At 40.5% G+C, this 11,524-nt stretch overlaps 1 protein-coding gene and 1 pseudogene across 1 annotated transcript; one reads left to right on the top strand and one right to left on the bottom strand.

The window, feature by feature from the left end:
• Positions 1 to 837: 837 nt before the first annotated feature.
• LOC104244898 (uncharacterized) lies at positions 838 to 2,335 on the top strand (annotated as a pseudogene).
• Positions 2,336 to 4,808: 2,473 nt separating this feature from the next.
• LOC104244975 (glycine-rich protein 2) lies at positions 4,809 to 5,949 on the bottom strand. Its single transcript, XM_009800535.2, has one exon. The coding sequence runs from the start codon at positions 5,845 to 5,847 to the stop codon at positions 5,158 to 5,160; it is 690 nt and encodes a 229-aa protein (XP_009798837.1). The 5' UTR covers positions 5,848 to 5,949; the 3' UTR covers positions 4,809 to 5,157.
• Between the last annotated feature and the right edge of the window lie 5,575 nt (positions 5,950 to 11,524).

Here is an 11,524-nt window from a genome sequence, read left to right as displayed (position 1 = left end):
AATCTTGTTGATTTGGCACTTCTCCACAAATATGATTACTACACCTTGGGTCAATATTGAATAATCAATATTGCCATTTTAGATCAATAATCAGTGTTGCTCCTTTGGAATATTTTGTATTTCATTTTCTACCAACTACACCTTCATCATATTGATCTTGACGTTGATATGATAGATGTTACCAACAAATTAAATTAAATTAAATTCAAACCAAACAAATTAAATAAGGATGATAGATAGCCACATGATAGATAAAATAGCAATTATCACTCTTTACCAAAAACCAATAATTCAAGCAAAGGCGGACCCCCATTATCCCCTAAATAGCTTTCTAATATCGCTAGTCTATTTCCATCCCTACAAGGCTAACTACCACAAGAAACCATGCCAGATAGTTGAAACGAACAAAATATCTAAAAGGAAGTTTGTCCCTCTTTGTCATAATTAATTAAAATGACAGGTTCGTGCACAAAGTATTTCGCGTTCACGCAGGGTTCGGAGAATCGCAACACTCTAAGGTTGTGTGATGTAAGCAGTCTACCCTGATGCAGGCATCAGTGACTGATTCTATAGCTCAAACCCGTCACTTATAGGTCACACAGAGAAGGTCATACCGAGATAACTTGACCAATGCTCCGAGGCTCCCCTTCTTTGTCATAATTAATTGAAGAAAGTATTTACAGCAGGGTGAAACAAGAAAAGCTTTTAAAATGCACATATTAACAGGCAGAAAAACGTATCTATTTGCTGTGCCAAGACAGAGAAGAAAGAAAGCAAAACAAAAAGAAGAGGGAGTGCTTCATTCTTTCTTCTTCTTCTTCTTGGGTTATTGTGAAAATGGGAGCTGAGGTGAGTAAACAGGTGGAAAGACGAAAATCTATTCACACTCAGAAGAAAATCTTGTATGATCTCAAGGAGAAAAATGGATGCAATTTCCCTGGTTGTGATTATCATGTACAAGACAGAAAAAATTGGATGTCAGCACTTATCCCTGAAAAACTCCATGTCAACAAGATTGTTTGGCCAGGTACCTAAAGACGAATTCAAAATTTAAATTTAATTAGTTTAACCTTTAGGTTCTTAGTATGAATTCGTTGCACTTTTGAAAATATTTACTAAAATGTTGATGATTTTCTACATATACATGTCTCCTGTGACCTATAAGTCATGGGTCCGAGCCATAAAATCAGTCACTGATACATGCATCAGTGTAGGCTGCCTACATTATACCCCTTAGGGTATGGCACTTCCCCGACCCCGCATGAATGCGGGATGCTTCGTGCACCGAACTGCCCTTCTACATATATATGTCTGCTCTGTGTCGAAAATACTGAATTCAGTTGAACTCATAATTAAGTGTTCCATCCGCCTATGCAGGTACACATGATTCTGCAACTAACAAGATTGGAATCCCATTCATCTCTCGCCCTTTTGCTCAATGCCAATCTTTGTCCATTTATTAACAACTAGTAATTGGCGCTCGAGTTCTTGACATCCGTGTTCAAGAAGATCGTCGTATATGCCATGGCATCCTTCTTTCCTACAACGTTGACGTCGTTATCAACGACGTCAAGAAGTTTCTGTCTGAAACAGATTCAGAGATAATAATCCTAGAAATTCGTACTGAATTCGGACATGATGATCCCCCGGATTTCGACAAGTACCTGGAGGATGAGCTAGGGGAATTTCTCATCCACCAAGATGACAATGTTTTCAACAAGACAATTGCAGAATTATTGCCAAAGAGAATAATATGTGTTTGGAAACCAAGAAAATCACCTCAGCCAAAACATGGAAGTCCGTTATGGAGTTCAGGTTACCTAAAAGATAACTGGATAGATACTGACTTACCTGAAACGAAGTTTGAGAGCAACATGAAGCATTTGAGTGAGCAGCCACCTGTAACATCTCGGAAATTCTTTTACAGGGTGGAGAATACGGTCACGCCACAGGCTGATAATCCAGTTCTGTGTGTGAAACCGGTGACAGATCGGATTCATCCATATGCAAGACTGTTTGTAATGGAATGTATCTCTCGAGGTTATGGTGATCGGTTGCAGATATTTTCATCAGACTTTATTGATGAAGATTTTGTGGATGCATGCATTGGTCTTACAAATGCAAGGATTGAAGGGAAGTTCTGAATCTGAATGAATGTTTATAGGCAAATAGTAAATATGTATGTGTTTCAGACATTTACTTATATGTATATAGTTTGAGTAGCAGGTAGGAGTACAGCCCTACTTGCCGAAGATGGATTATTCTCTAGTCTGTATATAGGTCTTGTATGGTCCAACTTGTTTGAAATCGAGATGTAATTGTTGTTGTTGTGATTGGTTTTCTGTGGTAAGATTGTTTTTTTTTTTAGGAATTGAGTATGCAAGAACATGATATATGAGAAGAAAAACATTCTTAGCTGTTATTGGGTATTAGCTGTTATTCCCAATGTGGAAATTTGCCATGTTCTTTTGTCCCTCCGGTTAAAACAGTTCAGTATCTCAAAAATATAGTCTCTTGTTTATAATACATCCCCCATTTTCTTCATCAAACAGAAACTTGTTTTGTGCAACAAATATTAAGCAACTGCAAGGTAAAAAATGGCAGCCCGATGCATAAAGAATCATGTATTCACACAGGGTCCGAGAAAGGGTCGCACCAATAGCGGCGTGATATAGACATGTTGGATAATTGACATGTTGGATGTGAATGACTTTGTTGAACAACCAACCAAAAGCTTTCATTATGAATCCAGGAAAGAAAAAAAAAAAAGAACATTGAATATTAGTACGAGCTTCTATCCAATGGTTCTGAAGGGAAGCCTTGGTATAACATGTGAAGTTGCTGCCATGTGACCAAGAGGTCACGGATTCGAACCGTAGAGACAATCTCTTGCAGAAATGCAGGATAAGACTGCGTACAATTGACCCTTGTGGTCCGGTCTTTCCCGGTTACATTGAATAAAAAGAGCAGCCCTGATGAATATCTTAGGATTCCTCCTAGAGACAATCCTAGAGCATGAAGGTTCAAGTTATGGTGGCTTGGGCTATATCAGAATTGGCTTTACATTATCCCAAATGTCAAGATCAATTTGCCCAAACTACTACTATTTAGCTCCAACACTGCTAGCAAAAACAGTGACGTCGGCCGTAGGTGGTGAGTTTGAAGATGAAGAGAACAAAATACAGAGTAAAGTGGAGTGTATATAAGATTACGCTTGCTGTAGAGGCAAACCACTAACCTGGTGTAATGGACAGAACATTTCGTGCGTTGTTGTATAGTTGTGCTTTTACAGTTTACTCGCTATTTAGCAAGATAACATTTCATCAGTTCTAGACTTGTATAGTACTTGTTCCTTCCCTTCATATGTTAGTAGGGGAGGAGAGCTGTTAGAAGCCTCTTTTTCAAGTTCCATGGCTCTTATTTGTCAACCATCATTAATATAAATGATTTGATTTGTCAAATGTTATTATAACATTATGCATTATGAAACATACATAACAAAAATTCATACTACATGTTCCCTAGTTTAGGTGGTTCTATGAAGTCAATGTACCTGATAGAACTGGACAAAAGATCCAGATGAAAAAGCAAGCTGACGGGAAAAGAACATGGTGGAGCCGAATCACGACGAAATAACAGACTAATAGACAGAATTGCAATCCGACAAATTTTAATTGCTTGCTTCGCGCATTCTTTTCAATCCTATCAAACCAAAAACAGAGTAAATTGCTTCAAGTATTCTTACCACCTCCAGTAGGTGCAGTGGAAAAAAATGTAGAAGTACCAAAACTTAACAAACAAGAGATAGCTTAACGAGTAGAATCTACTGTTAAATTGGATTTAACATATACATCTGCAGGTTTGCTTGCATGTAAAAAAACATCAATCCGCACACATTTCGGCAGGTGCTCTTGGATTGTTTAGAAATTAGAGCGACATCTAAAGAAAATTGGAGCAGTTATAAAACAAGAGCAAGAAATATCATTCTTTGACCAACACCAGCATACATTTGAAGCACGCGAAGCAAATTTTGGACCCTCACTAAATTTGGTAAAAACTTTTACACTAAATTTGGCTATTTGCCAAGTTACAAACCATGATTGACAACCAATCAAGCCTCCATCCAAGGCTAGTCAAAGTTACTAATCATGAGTCATGTCTAGCATAGACACGTCGGATATAACATAAATTCTTAATATTACTCACTAATTTACCCAGAACTATTGATAATCAACCAATCAAACCAAAATCTCAAACAAGTAAAAGTCTAATGTATGATCTTTAATTATCAAATTCTCTTATCAAAGTCCATTCCATACTAAAACAAAATAATTTGCCTGTCTAAAACTCAACCTTTAAAGCAGGGTGTTCGCAAATCACAACCACCGTTCCACAACCCAACATCAGTAGGGGATACATCACACATCCTTCTCATTACACTTAATTAGACGCCCACATACATGGTCCTATGACACTTGCGAAGACCTGTGTTTATGGTAAACAGTCGCCCGGGCATGGACATTGCGACCCCCGAAGTTACAGGGCTATTTTGCTGAGTTCCTTAGCGAGAGTTGTCTCGCGCCCCTGCATACTCTTCTCTACCTAAACCAAACTAAACCATTCATATCAACTGTTGATGTAGTCAAATTTAGACTCATTCACAGAACTGGTCAATTACCAGCAACCAATTACATACTGCTAAGATGAAAAGAAATTATCACAAGCATTAAATAGAAGCTCATTTGCATCCATAACCGTATATTAAGAACAAAAAAATAAAAGCAACAGATGTAAAATGCAAATGGAAGTGCAATAAAAGCTAGCAGCTGATAATTGATCAATCTTTCAAACATGTATGTATATACATGTACAGAAAGCGCACATTTCCAAAAGCTTCAAGCTGAAACACTAGTCCATAATCACCAATACTAATCCTAATACGCAATAATAAAGCAGGAAACCATAACCATATCCTAATCATACTTCAAGAAACTAAAAGGTGACCATATGCAATACGATCATTCAAAAAAAACATTAAATGGTTCATCCCTTTTCATACTTCAAAATGACATTAACCAAAAAGAAAGCACTAGAAAGCATAGAAAAAAGAGTGCAAAATGTGAATATACACATTTACCCTCTCAGTTCTACAGAGCTTCAACGACCACTGCTGTTAGGGCATTCACGTGCAAAATGTCCTTCTTCTCCACACTTGAAACAACCACCACCACCTCCTCCGCCACTACCGCCATATCTCCCACCTCCACCACCATATCCACCGCCGCCGCTGCCATATCCTCCGCCTCCACTACCATAACCACCGCCGCCACCGCCCTGAGTACATTCCCTAGCAAAATGCCCTTCTTCTCCACACTTATAACACCCGCTTCCACCACCACCACCGCCACCATATCCACCGCCACCACCATACCTACTACCACCACCGCCTCCGTATCCACCGTCACCTCCATACCGGCCGCCGCCGCCGTAGCCACTATCACCCCCACCATATCTACCGCCTCCACCGCCTCCGTATCCACCACCACCGCCATATCGACCTCCGCCGCCGCCTCCACCGCTTCCGCCACGGCCACCACCTTGAACAGACGCGCCATCCGGTCCAGTAACATTAACAGCCTTAGTACGGCCATCATCACCAGACTCAACTTCAAACTCAACGACCTCACCTTCAGCTAAGCTACGAAAGCCTTCAGATCTGATACCAGATTGATGAACAAACAGATCTTCACCGCCATCATCTGGAGTGATGAAACCGAAACCCTTTTGATCATTGAACCATTTCACAGATCCCTTGATCCTCCTTCCCTGGTCACTCTCCGACGCCATAGTAGCACAGAACCAAACCCTAGCGAAACCCTAGAGACTTTTTTGAGAGCTTTGATCTCTTGGTATTTTCACCAGTAGTGTGGGCTTTTTTATCTTGCGGTGGCGGAATTATATTGTGTTGAGAGTGCCACGTTTTTTGGGGAGAGGGTGGTGGGCCCATTGAACCGGATCATTTTATCCGAATCCATTTTGTGTATTAAATTAATGTGTTTTTCATTAAATAAATAATATTCCTTTCATTTCATACTGTGTTTGTGTTTGACTTGTTAACACCACAATACCAAAACTTTAGGGGTGGATGTTCTAGTAGCTCGAATTGAATATAAAGATTTGGATTTGGATTTGGATTTGGATTTTGAGATTGAAGAAATGACAATCCAAGTATAATCAAAATAATTTTGGAGATCGGGTTTTTTAAGTTCAGTTTTAGATTAATCGGTTTGAATATTTTGAATATTTTTATTTTGAGACAATAAGTTGAGTAGTATTTTCTTCTTATAAAAATGAATATTCAAATGAAGTATTTATGTTAAATTGCTTAAAAAGTTCCTCATTTTCACATTTGGAATATCCAAATAAAGTATTCATCCAAATAATTAACAATTAAATTCGAAATTTAATCTGTAATACGAAAATCCAAACCAAAGTCTAAAAGTTTTGGATTTCGAATTTGCCTAAATTGTATCCATCCCTAAAAACTACAGTAAGATTCTGTCATGTTAAATATTCTATTATAACTATGTGAGTCCTATAATATTTCATTAGGGATAAAATGAGATCTTAAAGCTGAAATATTATTACACATTAAAAAATTTATCATTTCCTTGAAAGACTGGGGAAAAAAAGAATATCATCTGAAATAAAACAGAAGGAAGTAATGTTATACATTTGGTTTCCAAGCCATTTAATTTACGGTTTTAAAAAGGCATGAATATTAGTATGAATTGTTTGTGCGATGAACCATACGCGGAAATCATTACATGCAATATGCATAGCGAGAGTGACTACAATACAAATACTTGCACCGACATTTACTTTAAATTAAATATTTTAACTTTAACAAATCATAAAAATTAAATACGAATATAAATTAATTAAATATGATTAAGTGATTAATTTGTGGCTAAAAAATATATGCATTGTACTCTTTAATTTGATGTAATTCATTGATTTAGAAAAAACTTACGATAAAGTTCCAAGGAAGGTCCTATGGAGATGTCGGGAGGTTAGTGGTGTTCTAGTAGCGTACATTATGGTGATTACGGATATATATGATGGAACGAAGACTCCGGTGAGGACTGTGGGAAGAGACTCGAACTATTTTCCTGTCATGATGGGTTACATCAGGGTTCAACTTTTAGCCCATTTTCATTTCCCCTGGCGATGGATATGCTGATGTGCCACATTCAGGGGGAGGTGTCATGGTGTATGTGTTTACCTCGAAAATGGTAATTATAATTAGATTTGATTTTGTGGTTCTAAAATACTTGATTTATTTTTATGCTGGTTGTTAGGCAGTAAATGCTAAGTGTGGATTAGAAAATAAGATAAGAGCTTGAAAAATAGTATGCTATGCAAACCGAGTGGCCGAGAGTTGGGGTCTCGAGCTAGACTATACGGGGCCTCGGGGTCGAGCTAGGCGTTAGGCAGTGGGCGGCCGATGAAGAACTAACAGTTCTAAGAGCTTTAATGAGGGGTCTTTATGATCAATGATGAATAGTAAATGAAGAACAATAAATGAAAACGCAATAAATGTAAGTAATAAATCTGAAGAAAGACAATAGAGAGTGTTTAAGTTAGAGAGCAGAGAATGTTCTTGTTCTTGTATTGAATATCATGTGTGCAAAAAATAATAATGGTCCCCTTTATATAGGAGGGGGAATCCCAACACAGTACATATGCATTTATTACAAAGAAATGCGGCTGGTATAGCCATTTAATGCCGCGGTACGGGCTTGCACTAGCCTAATAGGCTTGGTCAGCTTTAATCACGTGCCTTGGGAATCTCTCACTCATTCACCATAGTTGCTGATCTGCTCTGCCCTGAGGTCGATCATAGGGAACCCTCGGGGTCGGGCTTCAAACTGTGCCTCAAGCCTTCTGAAGACGGGCTATAGGATGTCATAATGATCATGAAATTGGGCTCTCAGATTTTAGTCGTATACAGATAGTCCCCGCGTTTCTTAGAATGGAATGATATGAAACAACTTTGACATCAATCTCCCCAAGTTTCTCACAATGACGTCATGCTTATGACGCAAGCTTTTGTGATAACTGAGACGTCCCATCGGTTCATCTTTCCAGAAGTATTCAATGCACCGCCGATTTATTTTCCCAAAAGTGATGATATTGTCGCCGATCCGTTTTCCAAAAAAGCATCAATTTCGCCTGTCGATACGTTTCATAAAGGTGTTGATTGCGTCGTCGATTACGTTGTTGCCTTTCTATAAATTGAAGGTTACTTGAACCAAATTTCCACCCAGCCATTCTTCAACAGCCTTTAACCCTTTTCTTCTTTTCATCCTCATCCAAACTCTAACTTCCATGGTTCAAGCCCATGACCGTAAGGTCACACGGAAGCGGTTTATGCCATGGCTCTTCTTCAAGCTTTTCCCCACTGAGTGAGATCGTACTGGTTTGTTGTTGTTGTTATTGTTGGCCCAAAATAATGAGAGAGGGGCTTTGAGTTATCCTCGTATTAGGGGATATGTGGACCATGAATTGCTGCTCATCTCTCTTAACTTCAACCTGGTGTGGCGCTTCATTCCTTTTGCTTTCCATGGAGTGAGGTGGTGTCATCTACTAACTTTTGCATCCCACACCAGTACAATGTCTCAAGAAGTGGCTTCCTAATAGTAGTGCTAGCGAGACCCATACTCGCCAAATTTTTCACCAAGCCACAAATTTTCCTGCCTGTTAAAAGCTTTTGCTCTTTGATAGGCTACAACCTCTTCCTCATCTTTTTCTGTTTCGAAGGAGATTCTCGAAGACGTCTTTTGGAAGATCGAAATGGGGTCCTCGAGGAAATGGTTCTCGCAGATGTCGCTCCCCAGGTTGTACCTCTGAAAGTAGACTAGGTTCTTAGACTGTTGTTTTCTGCTTCTTTATTTCTATGTAAGGACCCTTCGTGAGCTTTTGTAATCGTCTTCTATCAATATAAAAGCTGCTTTGATTTGCCTTTGGCTTGTGTTGAACGTTATTTTGCTTTTGATTGGCCCGAACACTGGAACCGAACATCGTAATCCCTCTGGTTCTTGATTAGTTAATATGATATTTCTTGAGATTCTTTGTCACCCCTCGAACTAAGTTTGGATTGATCTGGTACATACTTAGGCCGCCGGGACTTCTGAGTTCGAGTTGAGCGAGAGTAGGATCCCGATTTTCTTTGGAATAAGGGTTAGCCCTTTTAGGCCTTGCCATTAATCCTCGAGTGAGAGTTTGATCGATCATCTGAAAATAAAGATAGCCCTTAGATTTTCACAAACAGTCCCTGAGTGAGAGACTGCTTAAACTTTGGCAGCCTTGAAAACTCGATTTGAACTTAAAATGAAGATAGCCCTAAGGCATTATAGATTGTCCCTGAGCGAGGATACACTCGAACTTGGATGTCCCCTGGGCCAAAGTAACCGAGAGAGCGTTTAAATTGACCGGAAGGCGAAAATGGCCCTGAGGCTTTATTAATAATTTTCGAGTGAGACTTGGCTCGGGCTCAGGTAGCCCGAGGGCCAAAGAATCGGGTGAATGACCCGCACTTGCAATAGCATAGATCCTCGAGATAGGGTACCATCTCGAGGTTAGGTTTATATGGATAGTTTTTCAGAACTTATAGTCATAGTAATAGGGATCCTCAAAATCGGGCACCATCTCGAGGCTAGATTGGTATAGATGGCTCCTTAAAGCTCATAGTTATGGTTGCAGAGGTCCTCGAGATCAGGCACCATCTCGAGGCTAGGTTGATATGGGAATTTTTGACCCCTCGAACGTTGTATGACAGCGTCATTTGTGTGGCGTGGTCATGAATCGACCGAGATGGACCCGCTGGTACACTTCCCCAAAAGTGATAATGGCCTAGTTAGAATTAATTGGCCTTAAAAGTAGGCGGACAGTCGCTGCTTGCTCTATATATGAGTTTGCTCTCCCCTTTTTGAGGATTCCGCTATTTTGAGCGGCTACCCCTTTCATAGAGTTCTCTTTCCTTGTGCTAGCCCTTCATCATTTTAATTCAAAACTTTCGCCTAAGTTTTCATTTCCTTCTCTTATTTCACCATAGTTATGGCTGCTATGCCAAAACCTGCTCATGAAGAAGAAGAGAGTTCCGCCTCTATTTCCCGCTCGGTCGGTGTTACACCACCGACATTCGGCGAGCTAACCTCGAGATATTTTGTACGAAGGAAGGATCTTTCGTTAGAGCGACCTCTCAATGTTTTAGGCCATTGGGAGAGTGCATCGAGGTTCACTTCATCAATAGGAGAGGGACACCTCGAGGCAGTGAGGAGAGACTGCGATGAGGAAAGGTGGTGTTGCATGTACCTTCCCCGGAAGAGAACATCATGGCTCATGTAGAGGGGTTTTGGAACGTGTACACATACCCCTTCACGTTGGGACCTCTCGATAGAGTCGTGCTTGGATTTTGTCGAAGATATCGGGCTACCCTGGCACAGGTTCACCCGTCGTTCTGGAGGATAGTATTGATGATGAGGTTCTTTGTGGAGAAAGCCGGGCTTGAGTTCACCTTTAGCCATCTCATTAGATTGTACCGACCCTTTCATTACCGAGGCCTAATAGCTTTTTGATGTCGATCCACCAGGCCCTTTGTTGTCGATGATGAAGAAAATGGGGACTGAGGGTGGATGAATAGATTTGTCCGAGTGCGGACTATCGATATTATCCCCGTGGAGTTCCTACTATTTCCTAAGGAATGGAATTTCACACGTAAGTGGTACACTTGTGTTTTTATTGTTTTGTTCATGGTAGAGGCAAACTCCATAAAAGATGTCTTCCTTTCCTTCTCTGCAGCGATCCCATGGTTGCCATACGATGTCCCCGACCTGGCGGATTGGACTCGGAAACTAGAAGCTTGCTCAACTTATGATGAGCGTAAGTGGCGAGATCTGTCAAAGGTAGATGGGAGGTCAAACACCACGGTACGTGCTGTGTGCCCCATTTTCTTCGAAAGGTACTTTCTTTTATGTGTATTAACTTCGTCACCACAGGTATTGGAGAATTTTCTGAAATGAGACCGTGCCCTCTCAGAGAGGAGGAAGGATCATCGGCTTCGAGGTCGAGGAATGATAACAAACGAAAGAAATCTTCGAATGGCGAATATGCTCATAGTGAGTCAAGCCCTACTCGGAGGCTCAAAGGAGATGTATCAGCTGAGCTTGCAATGCTCGAGGCTTCTAGCCTCAGAAGAATGGCTCCTCTTTTGCTGCCGTCTTCTTTTCCCGTCGAAGGTATTTCGAGGGATACAGGTGTTCTGCCATCGTCCTCATCTCCTGTCGAAGGTGCTTCGAGGGTTACGGGTTTTCTGCCACTGTTTTCACCTCCTGTCGAAAGTACTTTGAGGGATGTTCAAAACCGGGGGCGCCTAAATCAAGCAGGGACTCGAGCGACCATGTCCCCACCGAGATCGGTTTAACTGTGGCCGGTGAAACCAGGCCAATAGATGCACGCTCAA

Source organism: Nicotiana sylvestris, chromosome 12 (genome assembly GCF_000393655.2).
Source record: "Nicotiana sylvestris chromosome 12, ASM39365v2, whole genome shotgun sequence".
NCBI lineage: Eukaryota > Viridiplantae > Streptophyta > Magnoliopsida > Solanales > Solanaceae > Nicotiana > Nicotiana sylvestris.
Note: the sequence above shows the minus strand (reverse complement) of the source record. Positions and strands in the feature narration are given on the sequence as shown.